This window comes from Charadrius vociferus, unplaced genomic scaffold (genome assembly GCF_000708025.1).
Source record: "Charadrius vociferus isolate BGI_N301 unplaced genomic scaffold, ASM70802v2 scaffold103, whole genome shotgun sequence".
In the NCBI taxonomy this organism is placed as follows: domain Eukaryota; kingdom Metazoa; phylum Chordata; class Aves; order Charadriiformes; family Charadriidae; genus Charadrius; species Charadrius vociferus.
Window position 1 is genome coordinate 1,756,794 of NW_009648061.1, and position 24,427 is coordinate 1,781,220.

General features: G+C 38.8%; 1 protein-coding gene across 1 annotated transcript in view; it reads right to left on the bottom strand.

Annotated features, from left to right (window-relative positions):
* The window catches only part of TRIO (trio Rho guanine nucleotide exchange factor), a 182,907-nt gene extending 161,377 nt beyond the window's left edge, over positions 1-21,530 (bottom strand). Inside the window, exons 1-5 of the mRNA XM_009883743.1 lie at positions 21,458-21,530; positions 13,606-13,720; positions 10,008-10,200; positions 8,826-9,338; positions 5,622-5,744 (exon numbers count right to left, since the gene is read on the bottom strand). Coding sequence (XP_009882045.1) covers positions 5,622-5,744; positions 8,826-9,338; positions 10,008-10,200; positions 13,606-13,720; positions 21,458-21,512 — 999 coding nt within the window. The 5' untranslated portion in view covers positions 21,513-21,530. The remainder of the gene's footprint in view (positions 1-5,621; positions 5,745-8,825; positions 9,339-10,007; positions 10,201-13,605; positions 13,721-21,457) is intronic.
* Positions 21,531-24,427: the final 2,897 nt, after the last annotated feature.

Here is a 24,427-nt window from a genome sequence, read left to right on the forward strand (position 1 = left end):
GAGTCCAAACTTCAAAGACATGGGCTGTAGAACAACTAAAGGTATCACCTGATCTCTTCCCTTGAAAAAAAAAAAAATAATAATAAACTCAGCAACATCCGGACTACAATCAAGGAAAGCGTTTAACCTGTTCTTCAACTACAAGGATCCTCAAAATATTCTCAGGTAACTGTTTAACCATTGCTATCAGCACTGGAACAAATGAAATATAATTTAACTCTAACTTTCTTCAAATTTACCCTCTCTCTCTGCCCTACACTTTTCATGGTGGACCTGGGGAATCTTACTGCAAGACTACATAGTCCAACACCAACACCACTTTCTTTCCTCTTTTACTTTTCACTTACCTTCGCTTTTTCATAGTAAATGCCTGTGCCTTTGACCTCTCCTTACAGCCACATATTTTTCATCTAGATGTTCCCCACTACAACATTAAGTATAGGGTTCTAAATTCCACCTAGTTCTACAGTAGAGCCAACTGAATCAGAGCAATTTCTTTACAAATTTTAAGTTCAGCACCCTCAATAAGTATCAAGGGTGAAATAAGATTTGCTTCTTTGCAGTAACACCACTGTCTACTCCTTTAGTTCGTGATCCAGTGACACGAACATACTTGTTGCTCTATTAACAGCTCACCAGCTGATTGCTTTTTAAAACCTCTTTATCGGCTTCTTCCTTCCTAAGGGTTGCACATGTAGCCTATTCTATTTCATCTTACTGACTTCAGAGTGCTCCTCAGAAGCTGGAAATAGCCTGAACTTATTTTGACTTTTCAGTGTCTTCTCAGGTTGGTGGCATCCAGACACTGTGTCTAAGCATTAATTGCTCTGGTACCAGAAAGATTCCTTTACAGATGTGCTTTCAAAAAACATCCTCCCAGTCTGACTAGGATCCACAGCTATACATTCCCTGCACTTCAAGAACTACACAAATCCATGGTTTGCATCTTGTCTATTAGGGACGTTAGACTGGTTGGACAGTTGAGGGATTTTACCATTTAACTTCTATTTATTTTTACTGAGCACCCTCCCTGAGTGATCCATTAGTTCAAAAAACAAAACAAAACACAGAAATGCACAAAACAGACATGTCCCCCCCGAAGACAGAAGAGCTAGCTTACTACTGTTTGCTATTCTGCACAAAAGCTTTTGTGAAAAACTGCATTTCAAAGCAATCTGAGAAATGCACAATTCACAACCTGTGGTCTTGCTCTCATTTGCTGAAGTCTCAGAGGACCCAGGGCAGTCTAGAATTCACATGGTGCTTAAGTCTATCTCAAGTGACAACTCTGTATGGCTACAAAAATATATATTTAAAACAAAAAGAATCTCAAGAGTGAAATACATATGTAGTCCAAAGGAAGTGAAAAAGTCATACTAGTTGTCAGCTAAGCTGATTTTACCTCACCTGACCTTCTTAATGTTTCCATTTGTACCAGTCCCTGTGGCTGGATTTGAGCAAGCCAAGTCAGTTATCTTTGTAACTTTTAACTCTGTAAACACAGTGAAATTCTAACATTGTATTCAAACTTTTATTTTAAACTTCCAAAACTCTCACCAGTGCTCATCTCTGGCATGCTCTTTTTGGATGACATTAATTATTTGATTACTCCCTTGATAAAGTGGTCTAGTATACGCAAACAGCCTGTTCTGGGAACATTATTAACCAACTTAGCAATATGCTTACAAGTGACACAGGACTTTTGGATTACGATGAATAAACATAGCTTCTACTGATGGTCCTATCAGCCCCAAGACAAGAAGTAGTCATAGCACGCCCTTTAATCGTAGCCAGAGTCAGCTTTCTCCAAGGAAGAGTTTCCTTTTGCCTACATCACTTTCCAATCATTTCGACCCTCATTTGTGCAGTGAGGGGCTCAGTCAAGCTGTAATGAAAGCAAGGCCATTTGGTTTAGCAAAATAGTGGAAGACAATATTCAAGTAGGTAATATCCTCCTCACCCATATTTCACATGGCTGCTTTTGTTTGCCTTGTGTCCCAGAAGGCATATGGAAAACAGCAGGAAAAAAGAGTGGACAGGCACAGAATCTGTCTCTCCCACTCTTGTGTGCAAGACTGACTAATGGTATAATCACGGGTACTTTGTTTTTGCAGTTCAGAAACATGAAAGAAAATTTTTGTATTTGCAACTCCTATGATACCTTATTTGCAAGCTTCTCCCTTAAAAGGTACTAAAAACTTGTTTGGAGAAGTGAAGCATTGGTTCAGTTACCCAAAGAGGAATTTCAAGCTGAAACTGAGTATTGCTTAACTCAAATAAATCTCAGGACTTGACAACAGCAATTTACTGTTGCTGAAAGCAGGCCTTTCAAATGGTGCTGAAAAAACATCCTCATCTTTAGAGAGGAGAATCACTGTGATTTTATTTTTCTCCACAGTTAGGGAACATGGGATCCAATTGCCCTATAAAGATGCAGCCTTGACATTTATCAATGCACAGCCTCTTGAATTCAGCAATAGCAGGTCACATGCCTACAGCTGCACACGAGAACTATCTTTCAGCCAGCAGCCTTTTTAGCCACATCAACCTGTGTATTAAGCAATGGTAACCAAACATACGTCCATCTTCAATGCACATCACTGCACCCATCCAGCTTTTCTCTGGGACAGTTTCATTGCAATGACAACGAGTCTATGTATTAAGCCTGAGACTTTCATGAACTTATTTCTGTTACCTTGAAGTGCACCCACATGAGCCTATCACATATCACTTGCTAATGAAACTGCTGAAGTACAGTAAAATCTCCTCCCCTGATGTATTCTTCAGCTTTTTGTTTTACAACATTCGGTTTAAACTTCCAACTACTTTGTGCTATAATACTGAAAATCAGATTCTAAAGATGGCAGAAAGCCATTACAATGAAAAAAAAGAAATATTCAGCAAATCCTTTTTGTCCTTGATATAACCAACTCCTGTTCATGACAGGAACTAAGTAGCTTTCACAATGGTTTACATTCAGGTGGCTCATTTCAGACTGGAAGACCAGATTAAAATTTTGGCATCTCACCCAAAGGCCGTCGCTCTTTTGCACCCAACTTTGGCCTAAGCAGCTGCAGAAGTTGCCCTCCTGCACCGCTCGGAAAGCCAAGCTGCTACTTGGGAAGGAAAGGGAGACAGGAGAGCCAGCTATTGACAGAGGGTAGCACCTGCTGTGAAGGGAGCATGTGCCCTGTGGCAACCACAATGCGTTGGGAAAAGCAGCTGCAACATCAATTATCAGGGTTAAACTCTGAGCAAGTGCAAGAGGTTGCATTTAGCTGCTTGGGCAGCATTTATCCTTTGAACAACCCTTCCTCACCTAATGTGAGCCTAAGGAAACTGCCTGGGAAGCAAGATCTATTAGGGTCCAATTAGGGCCACAATGAAAAGCCTTCAAAATCTCCTGCATATAATAAACCTAATACATAGTAGCCACTCCTCCTTCCTCTACCCCATCTAATTGGAAAAATTTGCATGGTTGTAGATGGGTTAAAAGTTAAATTCCATCTCTAGCATCAGAGCTTTCACATAAGGGATCTTAAATCAACTCTGATCACTGAAGAGTTACACTGACAGGAACAGTGAACAAATAGTAGCTTGTTAAGCACAGAATGTATGTGAAGAGTGGTCAGGGGGAAGCTGAACATCTTTGCAGGAGTTAAGATTGCCCAACATTTTTCCCAGTTAAAAGTCAATGAAAAACAAGGCCTGCCAAAATTCAGTCACTTTGCATCATTTTTTTTATGTCACATTCATTTTAATCTTTCCCCCTAATCTACATGTAAGGCTTCTGCCATTTAACCAAATAAAACCCAGAAAATCTGACTGCTGCTTAAATCAAAACCAAGGACTGATTGTTTTGAATTTGTATTTTCCTATTCAGTGCCAAAGAACCACTTTTCTGGGGGAGAGGGGGCTATACTATGGAAACACAATGAAAAACTACAGCTTATTTTTCCTCTCTTGAATATTTGGACCGCTTAATTTGCTCCAAATTTAAGCTGCTCCTTGCATGCTTCAAGAAATCATTGTACAGGCTGAGAAAAAGTCTTCTGTAATTAATGCATTTGACTACTACAGGCAAAACAGAAATTGAGAGCAAAAGACTAACAGCAAAAACAGCGCAGGAGGGATTATGCTATATTGCTCAAGTGCTTCCTACTATTGATAGCATCTGAACAGTATGGAAGTAGGAAAAAAAAGAAGTCATCCAATTTGAAGAAAGGAGGACAACAGTGACCGATACCAGGGCAGGCCGACAAACGAATTTAACCTTTAGAATATAAGCCCAAGAATTGCCTGGAAGGCCATCCAAAATTACTAAGTTCCAAAAGTCATCTCATGTCAATGACATCTACTGTCCTCCTGTGAGTTTCTTTCTGCTCTACTGCATATGCAGAGCAATAAGCAACAAGGTACTCCATAAAGGAGCAATTCCCCATGCCCGTGGAGCGAACCTATACCTTCCAAACCTAATGGTCAAAGTTACATCCATACATGATGTTACATAACTTAATTACAATGTTCCCCAACACTTGCTTTACTCTTTTCAAAATGTTCATATTGATTTCTATTTTTTTAAAACTTTTGCAAACACAGCTGAGTTGCACAAGAAAATATACCTTCTCTACTCATGTCTTCTATTGCCTTAACTCTAGCTATACCACACACACGAGCTGCCTTACTAGTCCTTCCATTACATTTCAGCAAGATGCATAACCTACCTACGTTTACTTTGCCACTCTCTTTCCACAATTAGTAGTCTTGTCTTACAAAAACACCCTCTTGCAAGAGTTGATTGTTTCGTCCATACTTTAATTCAATTCCCATCCTTGGGCTGCCAAGGATGTTAATTTCTAACAAGACTGGTAGTGTTCTTCCTTCACTGAGCTGAGAGCCAGGGACTGGATTTAGGCCCAAACTCCCAGAGTTATTTAAACACCTCCAATCCTCCTAGTGAAAAGGACCTAAAATGTACTTGAGAATTTAGTCCCCATGTTCAAACAGGAATCCATGAAACTGAAAAAAAAAGCAGCTTTCAATCACTGCCAGTTAAAAATCTAAATTTTTAATTGCAGCCTACTGATAGCTCATCAGAAGATGACATTTGACAGAAAGTTGTTTGTTTTAGCTCCATTCTACATGCCAGAAATCAGAACTGTGTCATCTTAAAAATATGGAAAATTATTACACCAGGCTCAGCTGTTGATCACTACTTCTCAGAACTTTTTGTCTGAGTTGCAATCTATTCAGAAGATCCTGAAAGCTATTTCATTCCATATGGAGGGCTAAATTCCGTATTACATGATTCTCTGAAATTTCCTACAAGACTCAAAGCAGTACTCACACATCCCAGCTTTGAGAAGTCTGGATGCTTATATTTGAGAACTGCTGCGGTTGGGTTGAATGCTGCCACTGGTCAAAACAATTTTGTTGCCAAGTACCTCTGCACTTGGCTATCTTTTCTCCTCCTCCTTTGTGTGTTATGATTTCACTGCTCAAATACAAATTTGCACTACTTGTAATAGAAGGTATGATTTATGCGTATGATTTACAAATTCTACCTTAACATAGAGCAAATAGTCAATGTATCAGTGACGTGAAGTGAGGCCTGTTCTTACCATACAGTTCATGGCAAAGTGATTGTGCTGTGTCTGAAGCTCCATCGCGTGAGGGTGACTGGTTCCGATCTCTGTGTAGCTGTTCAGAAACAGACCTTTGTTGTGTGTGATCCAGTCAAACATCTACAAGAAAATATTAAGGAAAGAAAAAAAAAAAAATCACTAATTTGTTATGGCAGAAATCTCACAGTAATGTGAGAAATCCGTGAACACAGAAGACAAAGAGTTTAAGGCCATGAAAATTAACACTGATGCTCTTTCCATTTTATGTTACAATATATTTTAATGAAATCATGGGTGAAATCTGACTTTTTGGACCAGCTGAGGCTGTGAAATCTTTACTATAGGTGTTTATCTCAATAAGCTACAGTAAAGCCATAATCATAAAGTCATATACTTCATTACTACGAAGAAGTCATAGTAAACAAACAGGCTTGGAGCACAGCCCTGAGTTACCAAGCTTATATGTTCTCTAGTGTCAGCATTTCATTATGTCAGCAGCTTAGTAATTTAGAATGAAAATGACAACTCATGGAAATTAAATATAAATTCATTCTTGCTGATCAAGTACTTCAGCAGCACGTTTAATATTTTTAGTTTGTAACTTCACAGCAGATTTGAAAACAACTTTTCTATTGCTAAACAGATTAAAAACCCATATACTTCAGCCCAGTTACATGTTACCTCCTTCCACACTAGTTTAAGGATTATCTTTAAATATGTTTATTTTGTTGTTTGGGTTGTTGGTTTTTTTTAAAGTATTTTAATATTCAAACAAACGTTAGGAAAGGCCTTCTCTGACAATAACCACCAACAGAGGTACATAGGTATGTAAACAGTGGCACTGGAAGACAAAGTTTTCAAAGACCAAACAACATAGCAAAAGGCTAAGTTTAACACCCTCGTTCCCACCTCCTCTGCAATGGTCTTGAAATTTTTGCTACAGCTCAGCTCCAAAGACCCACCTACTCTCTGGACAAGCTGAAAAAGACTGTTCAGAAAAAAAATGGCAGTAACAAGAAGTACCCATTTATAGATCTTTTAACATATACTGGCTAACAGAGCAGTATTACCAAATCCATTATTCTTCCCATTTGACAAATCAAACTAAGTACACCACAATATGCTAAGGACTGTAAAAAAAAAAAAAAAAGTTTTGAGAGCTTTGACAACTGAGACAGCTGATCAGATACTTCTAACATTTTCAGTTTCTTATCTAGACTACAGTGAAGATGTGTTAGAACATTATTCAAAATAGACACTGATCCTGCTTGTGACCACCTTTCTCTAGGTAGTCCAACTTTGCTGCCTTCAGATACCTACAAGGGCAATTCCAATAAGACTCCCTCCTACCTTGCCCCTTTTTTGCCTTCTCTTCTCCTGAAGAGAAGCCCAGTATTCTTGTGCAGAGTTGTGCAAGTCCTCCAAAATGAACATGTTTATTCCTCCCCATCCAATACACTTTATTTTTCCAACAAAAATCCAGCCCTTTTCCACACCTAACTAAAACACATAGACATACACTGACAAAGAAGCCCTGAGCTATGAAATCTAATCTGATACAAGCAGTGAAAAAAGGGCCATAGTCCAAAAATGAGTTGGGATACTAAAGTAATCTTCTTTTTAATCTTTTTCTAATGGTTCATGAAAGAATAAAGTCCCAGGTATGCAAGCTGCTGTTAACCCCATTTTGAGGTGCCGAACATTTCCCTCTATTTTGAAAGAAAGACGCATTAATTTAGTATAGACTTATTCACAGAACCAGCAACCTAGAAAACACAGATAGGAGCTAATGCAACCACATGGCAGGACAGAAATCAACCCCACAGGCTCAAGTATTTCACAAGCAGTTTCTTAAAGCCCAAGTTAAATAGGAACCTTTTAGATGAACAAATGAACGTATCTTTCAATACCACATGAGCATCATCAAAATATATTTTGTTTATGCTGTAATAAAGAGTAATTAACACTATAATTAAGTGGCTGAAAGTTTGCTAAAAAAGCAATACTAGACCAACAGCTTGTTGTTTTCTAAATAATTTTATAACTTTAAATTCACTTGACCAGATTTTTTTTCAACTCTTTACATGTCCCTACTATTTTCAGCTATACTCATTCAGTGAACACTAACTTTAAATGGTACTTTTAAAAAAATGATTTCTTTTTTAAACACAGCAGAAAACATTAAGAGTAGTGTAAAGAAAGTCCCTGAGCTGAAATGATCACGATGAGGGAAAGTACAGGGAAAGAAAACAGAGGAAGAAGGAGGACGGAGAAGTATCATATATGCTTGTTCTGCTTTTACTCTTCCCCGTGCATCTGGTTATGACCGCTGTCAGACAGCAGGATACTTGTTTTAACACAGACCTTTGGTTTCACCCTGTTCAAGCATTCTTACACAAAATATTTTAAATCTGACAAAGACCATACTTACCACTTGACTGCATAGCCTAGTTAGTTCTCCCGGAGAAAAATTCCCCACCCTTCCTTAAAGCTATTTGTTCCATGGTAACAGGCTAATAATGAGTGATTGCAAACCCATTCTATAAGAAAATAAATCTTATTTGAGCTCATCTAAAAAGTGCACTGCTTGCCATATTTCCTTTTCAAATTCCATGACAGTCATGGGCTTTCTCATTTGAAGGGACTGGTTAGCCTGAAACATTCTGAGATCACTCAGTTCCCTGTTAATGACATATGCACTGTCAAAAGAGATACATCAGTTTTTAGCCTGGGACTTTAAATCCTGAATCAATGAAGTAGTTGCCCATGTCAGCCCCTTCAGACTTTGTCGACTGCCTGTCACTCAAATCCCAAGAGTTGCTCAGGAGGAGACCGATGTAGTCCTTAGTCATCTGTATTTATAAAGTATACAGCATTCATCTTTACTTGATGTATGCAAATGCATCTGTCCGGAACAAAAACTTACCAAAGCAAAAGCTTTAAACTCACTACCACTTAAAATTTTCTTTGGTGAGAGCTACCTGTGTTCTTTACAGCTTAGAATTACTACCCCATCCCCTTTACTCCAGAAGACTAAGAGTCACTCCCAATCAAGAAATCCTTTACTTCTTATGAAAAGGCTAGTGAATAAAGACAAAAAATTACAATTTGCAGTTACCCCTGGTGTTTCTTTCAAGTCTGTCAAGCTTTGTTCCCATCAATGGCACTACCCATTTATAATCCCCTCCCCCAATCCCTTACCTTTTCAGCATCCTGCTCAAACAGCCTGAGCTGAAAACATTGGTCCAATTTCAATTTCCGCACATGCCACATCTGATGCAGATGCTGCCGTGTTGAGTGCAGCCTGTCCAGCATGGTGGACACTTTGGGTAAAAGGTTCTGTAAGTCCGCATTCCCTGACCCAGAGTTCTTTTTGGGGAAGCTGTCACTGCTTTGTATCCGCTGGAGCAGCTTTTGTCCTTCCACATCAAGGTCCTCGATAGGGGCCTTAATAACTTTCTTTTTTAATTGTGAATGCTCCTCTATCATATTGCGAGCACCTTCCAGGTCCTGAGGCATTTCCTTTTTTGACAATATATCTTGCAGTTCCTCCAGTCTGGACAGCATATGGGTTGCATTGCTAATGTAGTCCTCAAAGGCAACTCTGATTTCTATCCACTCCTCATGGTTGTACTCCAAACAGCCATCAAATTCTGGGGTTAGCTGAGAAGGATCAACTACTTTGGTAAGGCCTTCAAGAGACACCATATTTGTCTAAAAAATAAAAATGAAAATACAAAATGCTGTTACTGAAATGAATTTGAAATTTTCTTTCAAGTTTTTGTTTTTCTCTTTTTAAGAGTTGATCATTTTGGTCATGAAGTCCACATGACAACTTTTCTCATACACATCTTTTCAAATACTAATTCTGATCAGCCTCCTGTCTTGCATGTATTTCTCCAAATGAGAGAAATATTTTATTTCTTTCGTACCTCACTAAAGGACAAAACAGCAAGCGCTCTTTTGACTACTGTTTTGATTAAGTTTTGACTTTGTGTATTGTAAGGCAGCAGGAGGATAACAGCAAGATTCAGTTGTCTGATTTCCTCTGCACAGGATGCTGGTAGTATCAAAATTACCACAATGCAGACCAAGACAACAAAGAGATGAAAACTAAATTTTTATTATTAGGGATGAACCCCCAATTCCATCCTTCTCACACTCAGAAAAAGAACATAAATGACAACATGCACAACTAATCTAGCATAAGTACGTGAAAAAAACTCACATTCTCTCTAGCACCACTGGCCCAATGTATCGCTCTAGAACGTAATGTACCATCTAGAACACAATTTTTCTGAGAGTTTTCAAGATGTTGATCAGTAATGAGCACACTTAAAACCATGAAATAAATGTAAATGTGTATACCATAGGAGAAATTACCTCAAACTCAAACTTAGAGCTGCCAAAGTTAGTCCTCTGTTTCTGCCAGAAATTGTCTGGCTTGATTATCAGTGCAACATGAATACAACATGGAAAGGATTCCTGCAAAATCTTCAGCAGAGGCTTTATGGAGTCCCACTTTGACCCACGCATATCTACAATGACGGTGAATCCTCGTTTACATACTTCCTCACTGCAGAAGAAAGAAGAAAAGATTATCAAGCGTTTCAGCTTCAAACACAGCACTCTACTTGCACCACACTGCCTAACAAACGTGGTCTCCTCAGCTAACCCTAGAGTCCCACTGGTGACCAGCTGATGTACAGCACATCTCATAACCTTTCAGGAAGCTTCTCTCACCCCCCTGCCAAACTCCTTGTGGGTGGTAACATTACACCTGTTGCTGATTTGATAATGTTCCTTTATCTCCACTTTTATTTTCATTGTTTATGTTCATAATGATTCATCTTCCATTCTTGTTTCTCCTTCACCTTACACACACATTAAACACAATGTTTACTGAAGCAGCAATAGGCAATTCATTTACAACAGACTTTTCAGAACACACACACAGACACTTTACTGATGACAATATTCATACCTTTCTAATGCCTGAGGGGATCCTCTAAAAGACAGAAAATGGCATACTGTTCTTACCTACCACTTCTGCAACTATTTTAAACTGATTCAGATTTATTCTCATACTGTCAGAGGCTTACAGAGTGTTAGTCTGTAGAGGGGAAAAAAACCCAACTTTATTGACAATTCCCTCTGTAACAGGATCGATTTGTGGATAGTTAATGGATAAGAAAGCATTTTATGGCTGTGAAGAAACCCACAACCTGTTTCTACAACATTTGAGCTCAATTTTGCTGTCCAGAAGTTGACAGACCTTACACCCAAATTCTCTGGCAACTCTTCTGAGAACAGCAGATCTAATTTCTTTTCGTCAATACCTTTTGTACACTTAGTGCTTCCTGCTGTTCTAAAGTGGTAATCACCACCAAGATCAGAAATTTTGATTTTGTTCCAGTAGAATTTGCAACATGACCTTGTTAACGTGGAAAGGGAAAATATTTCAAAACCAACACCAATGGAATATCAAAAGGGACCAAATGTCCATTGTTTGAGTACATGAGTCATTTTCAGGGATGTGACTAAGGTAAATGCAATTCTGAAGTTCATGTGGTGAGGTTTTCAGAGTGTCAAAGAAGTAGGGAAACTTCACTGGCATACTTTACACATTCTCATTGAACACACTGTAGAAAGATGAGTTAAGTCTGACACAGGAGAGCAGAAGAGCTGCTGAAAGAAGCAGTAACCCAGGTTCCTTAGAAGAGAATTTTTTTTTTTAAAGTTGGTTCAAAAAAACCCAAAAGAAATAAAATAAAAGAAAAAAGCACCATTTAAAAAAGGAATTTATCAAGATAAACACTGGCTGTCCTACCTGCTCATGCGATTGTCAAAAATGGCAATGACAGCCAGAAAATACATTAAAAATAAATAGTTTGGAATACATGTAAGCTACAGCATAGAATTTTCTGGCCATGGTGAAAATGTTTTCTAACAGTCTCGCAGGATTAAAGGACAAAAACAACTACTGCTTTAAAGATACACTCATTATTGAAAGGCTCAGCTCATCCCTATCCTACCATACAAACTGAGCATTGCATGAGGAGGAATGCTTGCCACTAATTCACGAGACATACATCTACTGTGGTGTACCAAGCGGTGCCTCATCATGTGATACAATGCAGATCTGTCCTCCTGTCATGTGGCCCCATCATCTGACAAAAAAAATGAATCCCTTTTGGCCAAGGATCACAAAAGTTGTTCTACGAGGCTCTAGTGAGACCAGGTCATCTGGTAGGTAAACCTGAACTACACTAATGTCTGGTCCAGTCAGTGCTGATGACTTAAGTTTAGCAACATTTTTAAATCAGATATATTGTTAAATTATTAAAATTGTGAGACTGAATCACCTTAAGTGTTTAGATCTCTTGCCAGACAACTGCTACCTCTGAATCTTCAGCTACGTAGATTAACAGTACTGCAAGAACTAATAGACCAAGTGTTCAGGGCTATTTGTACCAACTTGGACTTTGTAATCAGCAAGACTTGCACACTCAGTCCTTAAAACATGACTTGTATGAAAATGAGTCCTGCTCTTAATAAAGCTCCCTTTAGTCTCAATACTTTGTCATGCTCACAGAGATACAAAACCTGCACTAACTTTCCTTTTATTTCAAATCTATTGATGCTAAATTAACACACATCTTTTGCTAGAGGATCACTGTATTTTGCCAGATTATCTCCAGAAAACTCTCTTGGGCATATTTTAATGCATATTTATCTACTAACTTCTCTAGTAACTTGAAGCCCTAGAGGGCTAGAATTTAAATGTGAAGTCAAATTATTTCAGAAGTAAAAATCTCAAGTCTTCTTTCCGTCCTCCTTCCTCTATCTCCCCAAATCCCCTCGTTAACTTAAAAAAAAAAACCCCAAGTGCTAGTACTAAACATTCTTACACTTCAAAGTGAAATAAAGGCTAGAATAATTGAATTACCGACAATTGCTCTTAAGGAAGATCAAATACGCTCAACTAGATATCTTAAAGTTATTTTTATGAAAGCACTTTTGTCAATCTGAAACTGACAACTGATCAGGATCAAAGAAGACTGCCTATAAATTAACACGTTACAGAAATATGGCAGATATTGCATTCAGGATGTTAGCCAAGGCATTTTTTTCACCTGCCAACTGCTCCTTGAGGGCACAGGCAAAAACATTCAAGCACAGTCAGCGTTGCTCCAGTCTGCACCAAATGGTGGGAGATTCTGAGATAGACCTAAAGTCAGCATCTTATGATAATATTTGTCCCCAATTCAGTTACTACTAGGAACAAAGTTCTATGTGAACAAACTTTTTCACATTTATATAATCTTTTTTAATATATATATAAAAAATTATATATCTGAGTGTGTGTATACATATACACACACTAGCACTGGATTTGACTTCTGTCAATTTATTTAAATAGCACATTATATTATCACCAATTTAAACTATGAATTACAATGATATCAGTACTTTCACTGATCTCTCCACAGGTTTATCTGAGACTTGTACAAGCAATTCTACATATCTTTCTTCTGGTTATTCCTGCGCTGTATCAAGACACTATAACTTATCTAATACAGGTAACAGTTAGGAGTGTTGTGCTGACCTCAGTCCACACAAGGCCTACCGTGAGTGATGACCTGCATGTTTCTATTTATTGATGTACTAAAAGCTTTTGCGTTGCATTTGGAGTCTTCAACACAGCGACAGCAATATGACACGGCCGTACTATTTCCAAGACACAGACTACTTCCAGCTAAAGCACACCAGCCATTCTGCCAACAGCCTTCCTTCTACAACGCAGAGTAATTATTTAGGTCACTTCCAAAAAGCAGTTTGAAATCAGTAACTGACACAACGTGGTATGAATTTGCTCATTTTCTTAACCTGTTCAGTCTTCTATCTTGTGGGTGTACTGCAACATAATCCATTTATTTTGTTTTATAGCTTCAGAGGTTATCAAGCGACCATCACTTACCTAGGAATACACGCTAGGTACGAAATTAGTCTTCTAAGGTCTTCTTGCCGTATTCTATCATGGTTACTACGAGCTGGAAATGTTAGAATGGGACCTCCACGCTTATCTCTGCCACCTGAAAAATTAAACGTGTTAAAAAAAACCCACAGCATAACACCATTCTTGTTTGCAAAACTAGTCTTCAGAATACTTTTGGAAAACCTTAGCGCTACAGTGTTTCATGAACAACCACTTAAAGAAGTGATTTCAAGTTAAAAGAGACCAGCTTAAAATTGAATTTTGGGAGTATCAGCTAGCATATCGTCACAATTCCTACAATGAGGATGTATCTGTCAAAAAAACTGAAACAAAGAATAACCCTAGCATTACACAACCACGTTACAGTCACACTGAAGTTTGACTGGCAGTGTGACATCGCCAGCTTTGTTATGTATTTAACTTTGAATCAGCAATTGTACAGATTAAACTTAAATATATAGTTATGCTAATTTGTAGGCAAGTATTTAGAGGATACTCAGCATTAACTTCATTACTAGTACAGAGTTTAGGTGTACAGTATTTCACACCCAATGCATATACTAGACGAGTAGGTGGATACTATTTGAGCATTTATATTTTTTATCCTGTTCTGATGTGCAGATTCCAAATTGTCAAGTTTATAGTTTTTTATTTTGTTAGCGATGCAGGAAATTCTGAATCTACTCAATACATAAGGCAAAAAAATCTGACTTTGAGTGGTTCCACTTAAATTTATTCATCTCATTTGTTAAATTGCATAGACTTACTGTAGTTGAACATTAAAATACAATTTCATATCCAACCCCCTACTAGTAATAACAGTATTACTAAATGTTAAATTCAAGTCAGTGGGCTGTCTTTATCAACACCTGTATAATAGCACAGACACATTCTTACAAGCTAAATTTCACATATATGTTCTCAACCACAGGTGTGTGGAGTGTTTTCTCCTGCCCCATGGAAATGCAGAAAAACTTTCCTCTGTCCTGAATGACTTCTCATTGTAAATTAGCTCCTCATTGAAAATCCATGTTACTAAACAAAAGTTTTAAAAAATCGCCTAGAAAGGAAGGCCAAAAGCAAATGAATAGAACCAGTCACTCAAAAATTCATCACTATCCTCCCCAACACAGTCTGCATGTGCCTGCTAGAGACACTAAGCCTAGCTGCCAAGGTCTCTGGGGACTGTCTGCACTGGACACATGCCCTGTGAGGTACCACATGAAACTCAGAAGAGGCATAAGCAGCTTTGACTTTCTGTTGAGCTGCAATGCCAGTAACACAAGCTTAAAAGGAAATTCATATTCTTATCTTCCATGACCCTCTTAAGCGCAAGACGAGACTAAAAACAACTGAGTTGTCTCATTCTAACGGAGAGCGGCAAGTCTGGTCCTGACCATCCTGACTCACTTGCCAAGCAGAGAGTTTTGAGGATTTTTACACAGTAAGTGACAGGATGAAAACAACTAAGAAACTTCAAGAGAGAGGAAGGATAAATGATAAGACTGGGAGTCCAACAGCGCAGGCCTCCACTCAGCTCCAGAGTGATCACTGGGCTCCAACGCTACCGAACTTAGCTGAAAGCCTGCTGCAGCCCTTAACACTCTCCTCAGCCACCAGCTTCAGATCTAAAAAAAAAAATATTTACATTTCAACTAGTAAACACTTCTAATTCGACCCCCCCCAAAAAGTGCTCAATTGCTCAAGGTGGAAATTCTTTCAAAAGCAGCAGCAAGCAGAGAAGAGCATATGCTGAATCGTCTTTAACACTCCCCAAGCATTTTAAATGAATGCCTTGTTACACGCAGTCACCTCAGATCAGTCCTCCGAGTCTTTTCCACACAGCAACTCCTGTAACATAATACTTTCCAATGTAGCAGAGGAAAGAAACCGATAGTCCTTATGTCATTTTGGATACCACTTCAGTTGGCTCCCAGCTCCACATACACCACAGAGAATACCCATTTTTAAGGTATGGCGCTTAATTTTCTGATAAATCATATCCTGAAATTTTTGTACGCTGGAGAAAATCTGTCACACCAATTTCAGGTCTAGATGAGTAATGAAGAAACTAATACAGCCTTGATTTTTGGTGAAAAAAATTTCACTATCTGGTCTTAAACCAGATACCAAAATTGTAAATACGAAGCGAAGAAGTCCTTAAGACTTTTTTTATATCAGCTTTCTGATTAAAAGCTTTCTTACGCCTTTTCCAATAACTAACTCTCATTTCCTTTGTTCCTGATGCTCCTGTGTCACACACAAACAGGAATGTTAAAAGCAACAATGCATGAGGCATTAGGTGGGAATTTCCTGTCTCTCAGTAGTCTTTATCCAACTCAACCCCATATTTGTCTTGGTTTAACAAAAACATACTAAGCTACTACTTTCATAGGCGAGACTTCCATTTTTACCCCTTTCCTTTTATATAAAACCCCCACAGTACCGAGATATTCTCTCTGTGTATTCCAAGATGTGTCATATGAGTAGCTGATCAACTCACATGAGTCACCCAACGTGAATCACTTCTGTCTAGTGCACATCACTAATCACAGTCTTGTCAATGGTCTCCAAATGGCACTGAAATCCAACAGGCTGAGCAATGCAGTTTTTTCAGGAAACACCTTTTTATCTAGTCTCAAAGTACTTAGGTAAAGCTAAACAGTGGGCTTTTATGGCGTGGTTGGAAAGTGGGACAAGTTATCAAGTGCCATTTCCTCATATGAAACCAAGATAATTGCACCCTATAAGAAAATGCTTCTCTTCGTGTAAGGATGCATGGAGGTGTAAGATTATCTGTACTTCAACAGACTTCAGTTTAAACTGAATAAAAAAAATTGTATCCCAGACTCCATCTATGCTTCATGGTTACAACTCTAGGAGTCTTATATTTCAGGTGGTCAGACATCCAATACTTTGCAGATTATTTCCCTATTTCCCAGTTAAGTGAAAAATCAGTCAAGGAAGCTTTTTCTGTCGTCCGTCGCCCGCCCGCCCCCAACCCCCCCCCCTTTATTTTTTTGAGAACAACTTCATTGGCAATTATAGAAAAACAACGCAGGATTCCCAGCAAAGCTGCACCCAAGCATTTGCATTCTACACATGAAGTTATTTTGTTACTTTGGCTAATACAAGATAAAGCAGTCCAGTCTGTCAGACCGGTTTTGTGAAGGACAGGTATTTCCAATTCAGAATTTACTCCAGAATCAATATGTACAGATACCAAAATTCAGGTCAGCTTGGTGAGCTTTGGGACTCTGAAACTTTCAACCCACACATAGCAAGATGTATTTCACAATACTTCACAGAAGTATTTGTTCATCTCCACTTCCTTGCCTCCTACCCTAGAAAAAAAAATGCACGCTTGAAGATCTCTTTCAGGTTTGAATTCTCAGAGACTACATCTCTCCTCCTCACTCCAACTGTCACCTCAGTCATTAACTTTACCTTTCTTTAACAGTTTGAGCATCACAGCTACACTAACATTTTTTAAGATATGCAAGGAGCACACAGATTTTAACAAGTCCAGATGACTTATCTGCATCAGTCTTCATGTGTACATTGTTTGTTGTACAACATTTAGTTCAAAATTCACCTTTTTTTTTTTAAACTACCCTGGCTGGTGCTACAGATAACAGAAACAAGGAGAAAGAATTCTCTTCCATCTAAGTACATCTTCAGATACGCTAAATTATGAAAACTCTACTCATTTTTTTCCTTTAAAAACCACATCATTAACAGCTCAATAAAGGGGCTTAAACTGGATTGCCATGATGGAGAAAGCAAGAATGAATCACATCAGATCTGTTATTTGTGGCAGAGGAAAAGCAACTACTGAAATAGTTTTTTTAAAGTGATGAAGTACTCAGATTGTGCAAAGAAAAAGAAATTATGTTGAGTAGATCTATTAATTATATCCACCTCAAAACAAACGAAAGGAGTAAATGAAAAGCGAAAACTGAAAAAAAGCAACATAGAATTTCAGCCTAACTCTGGCTAACACAGATTGAAGAGGTACCTAGTGGAGGACAAAAGGGAATCTCATAAATACAGCTTTATCACAACATAGTACACTTGGAGTAAAAGTGGTACCTCAGTTGGAGGTATCTCTTACCACGAGCTTTAACTTGACCAAAACACCAAGATTTCTGATTGGATCAAAATATCATCTCAAGAATGGCTTAGGAGATACCTATGGTAGAAATACTCTGGTGCTGGTATCTGGAACAATAATGCACATAGGCTGCAGTGAGATCCCAAAAGCTTGGTGGAGCCAAGTCTCAGAATTTCCAGCAATTCCTTCAGTGATGACTTCAGATTCAAATTTCTTACAGAACCACAGAATAAAAAGAGAATAGCCCAGGTTGGAAGGGACCTTGAAAGATTCCCACAAAAGGTTTGACTAGGTAAAGGAAGTCTGGATGAGATTATCTAGCACCCTGTCCAATACATCTTGAAAACCTTCAGCGATGAGGACTCCACCATGTCCCTGAGGAAGTTGTTCCAGTGAGTGACAGTTATCACTGTAAAATATTTTCTTTCATAGAATGACAGAGTGGTTTGGGTTGGGAGGGACCTTGAAGACCATCTAGTTCCAACCTCCCTGCCATGGCCAGGGACCCCTTCCACTAGACTAGGTTACTCAAAGCTGTATCCAGCCTGGCCTTGAACACTTCCGGGGATGGGGTATCCACAACTTCCCTGGGCAACCTGTTCCAGTTATCACCACCCTCACAGTAAAGAATTTCTTCCTAATATCTAATCTAAATCTACATTCTTTCTTATATCGAGATGAAACCTCTCCCGGTGCAACTTGTACTTGTTGCCCCTTGTCTTCTCCATGTGGCTCCTTGTGAAGATAGAACCTCTGTCCTCCTTGTGGCTGCCCTTTACTGGAATGCTGTGATGAGGTATCCTCTGAGCCTTCTCTTCTCCAGGGAGAAAAGACCCAACTCCTCCAGTGTTTCCTCATAGGGCAGGTTCTCCAGCCCTTTCATCGTTTTCGTGGTCCTCCTGTGGACCCTCTCCAGTCTGCCTGCATCTTTCTTTCACTCTGGGGACCAGAACTGGAGACAGTACTCCAGGTACAGCCTCAAAAGCACTGACTAGAATGGGATGATTATGTCTCTATCTCTGCTAGAAATCGTCTTGTGGATGCAACCCAGGATCTTGATTTACCTTTGTTGCTGCAGCAGCACACTGCTGACTTATGTTCATTTTTTGTCCACCAGGACTCCCAGGTCCCTTTCAGCAAGGCTGCTCCTCAGCCACACAAATCATAGCCTGCACCGTACTTTGGTTATTCTGACGCAGGTGCAGGACTCTGCATTTGTCTCTGTTAAACTTCATACTCTTCTTGCTAGCTCACTCTTCCAGCCTGTCCAGGTCACTCCGTAAGACAGGTCGCCCTTATATGTCCACCTCACAGTAACCTGGTTTCTTAAATTCTTAAGAAAGTCAGCATTGTGGAAAGATCCATGTCTTTAGTATTCTAAGAACACAAAGATGAATATACTGCTATATAGCCCATACTTCCTCATTTAACTTGGAGAAGGAATGTCTCACCAGAGGAAGCCAGAGAAAAGTTTGGGGAAGTGAACTTACGATCTCAAACACTCCATGAATTATTTTCAGACTGTGCTATTTGTGTAACTTTCCTGCTCTATAAAAAGGAACCATTTCTTTGCACTGTTGATTGTCATACTTTATTTCTACTTCAGAAGGTACTTGACCCTCAACATTGAACATGTTGCAACAACTCTACCTGAACTCCAATATAAATGAGGGAGAATAAAAATATAAAAATTATAGTGATGTTTGTGGATGCCTTCGGCTTAACAGGGCTATTAGAGTTTTTAGAAGAGATAACTTAGTTACCGTTATGAGTTTTAGTAAAGATATCCCCCAAATCTGCCCTAATTCTACAGACCTTAACCAGTTATTGTACTTACAAATATTAAAACCAAGTACTTGAGCAAAACTTGTACATTTGAAGAAATAAAAGGGGAAAAAAAAAAAAAAAAAAAAAGAGAGAGAGTACTTTGAAAGCCTCTCAGTCAGTAACCCAATAGTCTTCCACACCTTTATGTTCCCAGGTATAAAGCTTGACAGTTCCAGTTCCACAAATAGTTAAGCCCTAGTGGTTGTGGTAGTTTTTTGGTTTGTTTTTTCTTTTTTGTTTTGGGGTTGGATTATTTTTGGCAGGGGGATGGGGATGGTGGTGTTTTGTTTTGTTGTGGGTTGTTGGTTTGTTTTAATCACTTGCACTGCTAATGTATCTCATTTCATTTGAGCCCCACTTGCAATGGAAACGTGAAACTACGGATTTTGGCAGATCAGTTCCAGCCAGTCTTGCTGCCCACAGCTGTTTGCTCCATTCTTCTGTCAGAAGTTGCTACCTTCACACAGGCAAGTTGGCAACCATTTCTTCCTGTCTGGACCTCATCTGCTTTGGTTCGTAATCCATCACCTCCTCTTAAATTTATCTTCAGCTTGCATTTGGCCCACTTCACTGTCACTGAATTAATGCCTTTTGAGAATGCCATATACTTACAAATTAACATTAGAGAACACCTATCATCATTCAGATCCCTTCTAAGAGGCCTAAGCTAAGCTCTGGACAAGCAGGAAATTCAGAGGTTTTGGAATGGAAACTGACTATATTTTCATTAAGTGCCATAAAGCAAGGTCCAAAAAAAGAGTAATGAGGGATTCAAATATTGTGCTTAACTCCCTTTCCTCTTCTTCTTCTATCTGAAAATATAGTTGTAAGCAAGCCTTCACCACCACTACAATTCATAAGCAGAAGAATCAGGATGTCCACACTACCAGGAAAAATGGCTCCAGTCAGTTATATAATTTATTAGAGTTGCCAGGACCTTTTAAACAAAAACATACACATAAACATCTTTTTTGCTTTACACCTCTGTTTGACTCAGCAGAGTGGACAGGATGAAGTACTGTGAACTACACACTGTAGTTGCAAGCATCAGCATCTATGCACAGCAAATCTCTAGAGTGCAATTTCAGGAATCATTTTGTATGTTTTAATATTTAAAGGTAAGAGCTTTATTTTTGGAGTTCTTGACAAACTATTTACTCAAAAAACCCTCCTTTCAAATATGAGATGGTCCTCTAAGTCTGACACTAAGATTATGGCAAAGAGAATGATGCTGTTTAATCCCAACAGATTTGGAAGTACTTACTTCAGAAAGTCACGCCCAAAATGCAGTTCACAAAAATAAGCACCTGAACTATCATTCCATCAAGTAAAGTTACTTATAAAGTAATGAAATGTGTTATGATATTAATTCATCTAAACCTCACTTTTAAATCCACTGCTATTCCTCATTAAGTAACCAACCAACTTCAGGATGTATGCCGGATAGCTAAAATTAGATACTCATTTCACCATGAAGATATTAAGTGTGCTTCAAAAGGATATGCACTGAAATTTCACTTCTGCAACAGAGATATTTCTCCAGCGCTTCAGATGGGACAGTAACAAAGCCATCTCTGTAAAACTCTCAGGCCGAAGAACCAGAAATAAGAGAAGGAATATGACTACAGTACAGAAGGTTGTTCTAAATAATATTGTTGCAAATGCAGGGGGAACAGGACACGACTGGGATGACAAGCAGTTACATTCCACATTCAACAACACACATACCTTCTTTTTCACAGATCCTTTCACAATGCTCATGTTATGTTTGGGATACCCAACTGGAACAGGTGCTACCCATGACTTTTCTAATGATATTTAAAGTATTTAAAATACCATTCTACATAAGACTAACACAGTTATGCATTCCACAACAGAAGAAAATAACTGTACCTGAAAGGTATGCAACTTTTTCCTTTAAAATTGGCAATACTTCCATAGCCTTCATTTCATCATTTTTGCGAAACCCTGAAAAAAGGAAGAGACAAGGTAATTAGTCAGAAATTCACACAAGCTCAGTTTCTACATTTAATGAATGCACTGTATAACATTTACCTTTGGAATACAATTTGGAAGTTATGATTACAGGAATTAAGATAATCTTACAATAAAATGTTGCAAGAAAAAATTAATTTTTAAAGTATATTCATGAACAAGTCATTGCTTTGACTAGCTTAAAACAAATAGCATGGTCTGTTAGCAAGCCTCAGTAGAAAACAAGATACTGAAATTAGCCTTTTTCATCAGTAATTAAAAACTATAATTTGGATCGTGTTGCTTTCAGGCATTCCAAATCCTGCTTTCACCTTTGTTCCAGCAGAGATGAACAATACCAAGCTAAGAAGAGTAGGTACCTTTACAGCAATTACCAGTAAAAACAACAACCAAAAAAAACCCACGCCAAAAAATCCCCCAAAGTACCACACAAAAATCCCACCAAAAAACCCCTTATACTATTTCAATGTCACTTTCCTTACCTCACTTCTGTACGCCAAATTGGGAGACAAAGCTCTCATCTGTGTCTTTTCTGCTGCCTGACAGGATCAGCATTTTGTAAGGGAGCACATTTTGTCGTGTTAACTCTACACACAGAGTTTGAAATGGTCCCCCAGGGTGAGTGATTACAGTCAATGTTGCAAAGCAGCACCTCACCATCACCGGCTTGTCCCTCCTCTCTACTTCTATTATGGTTCTGTGGCCATATTCTAAACTTCTCCCCTCTTTTATTAATAAGAGATTTAGGAAGTAGTTTATTTATGACCTTATATTCCATATTGACCTGTGTAATACAGAATTGCCCCCTTTTGGCCCTATCTTGTTCATCTTACAAAAATTGGGTGGTTTTGTACCCACACTTTAACTAACTGTCCATATGATCCTTCCTAGTCTCTCTGTATTCATGTGCTTTTTTAAAAATCTCATTTCTGAAGAAAGCACCTCTTCTGGGGTAAATGGGAAGCACAATACTTTATCACAGTTGAAGCCCAGAAGTGCTGTTAAGTAAGAATAGCCCAAAAAGCCTAGTACACCACAGTAGTTGTGTTCCTTAAAATCAACAGTTTGAGTTATTTAGAAAGAAAACCAGCTGCTTAATTACTTATAGTTTCAGGGAAATCTTACAAGATCAAGCTGTGGCATACATGTGGCAGTCTTTTCTAAAATACATTGCTCTTCCTCTGTGCAAAAGGGCCACAATCCCTCCAGAGATAGCAGGAGACACTCTCAGGGATGCCCAGCAGGGAGAACATTGTTTTTCCTCCTCCTCAAAAATATTCAAATGTTCCCTATCCTTTGGTCTCAGGCTCTGAGCTTTAATGAAAGACCTGTGCACTTCAGAGCTAAAACCTGAAGGTATCATACTGGTGTCATCAAGTAACATAAGATTAGTAAATAACAGCATCATAAATGCAAATTACATGACAGGTTTTCTATTCCAGCCAGCAATACTGAGACTTCTGTGCCACTAAAGTACCTAGTTATGGGCACTACCCTTCAAAACATACCCAGGACACACCAAAAGGAACACCCAAGGGACAAAGATGGCCAGATGTTCACACGTCATGAGCTATGAGGAAGGAATAAACCGAGTGACACTGTTTAGTCTGAAGAACTGAGGGGACACATGGTAGCAACCCTCAAAAGACTACCGGCAGCAAAAGTAAGCTGGCTAAAATTACAGTGAGAGGCTTACTTTAGACAGTAGAAAGTTTTGTAAAATAAAGAACTGTGAAGCAGGACACAGGATTGCCTGTGGAAAACTATGGACTATCCACCTCTGGGGGTTTTTTAAAAAATCCATTTAGACAAATGTCTGCCAGCAATGACACGTATATATGCCAAGGCAAGGTCCCTCCAGTTCCTACAACTTAAGTGTTCAACCAGGACATTGTCTGGGCACCCACAGATTACAAACAAAAGAAAACTAAACAAATCCTTTTCCAGCCATTGGTTAGTTCCCTGTTTTTCCACAGACACCATAAACCAAAACCAAACCCAGAATTCATTAGATGTTCTCAGAAAGGCCAGATGAGGAAAACTGGTTCCTTGGGTAACTATGTTGCATGGAGGGTTTCTACATGATGGACAATATTTTGCAATTACACAGCAACTCCAGACCAAAGCAGCTGAGGGACACATCTATTTCTGTCACTTTTGTGCTTAGACTCTTACGGGTCTAAGATGGCTTCAAAGGAATCTCTTGCCTTACTCCTTCCTCCAGAGTACTGGCTATGGGTTATCAACCTTTCACTGAAACTGCCTACAGTTTTCTTCCTACTAAGTTTCCATTTAGTAGTGACTAAAGCTTTAAACAAGACTTTAAGAAAACCTTGGGCTTAAAAAGACCGCAAATACCTTTTTCCACCTTGAAATATTTGGGCTTCAGTTGACTGTTAAGGCATACAGGCACACTTCCAGAGTTAAATGTTTTTTGACGTGCTTTGAGCTACCTACCATAAGCTTAATGCCAATTTAGCATGCTCAGCTTTCTTATCAACCATGGCAATTTCTTTTCTTTACAGTAAATTTAGAGGTAGAAAACACTTTCTCCTCACCTAAAAAGCATGCAGAAACTAGTGCTGTACTTTGCTATCTTAGCTCAAAATTACCTAAGACACTGATGTTACCACAACTTGCTTGCTCAGACTTCTAAGCCCTTAAACTACTTCACCTCAGATGATGCGCAGTAGCTGCACATTTTACTTTGCCTGTGGCATGTAAGAAGCGAGAAACCTTTAGCTAACATCTCTTTGACTATTAAGGGGCTGCTCAAGGTAAACACCCTAGCAAATATGTTAGCGCTTGGCTCACGTTCTGGATCTGCATATCCTTAAGGCTGACTGCGTTGAATTATCATATGCCTGC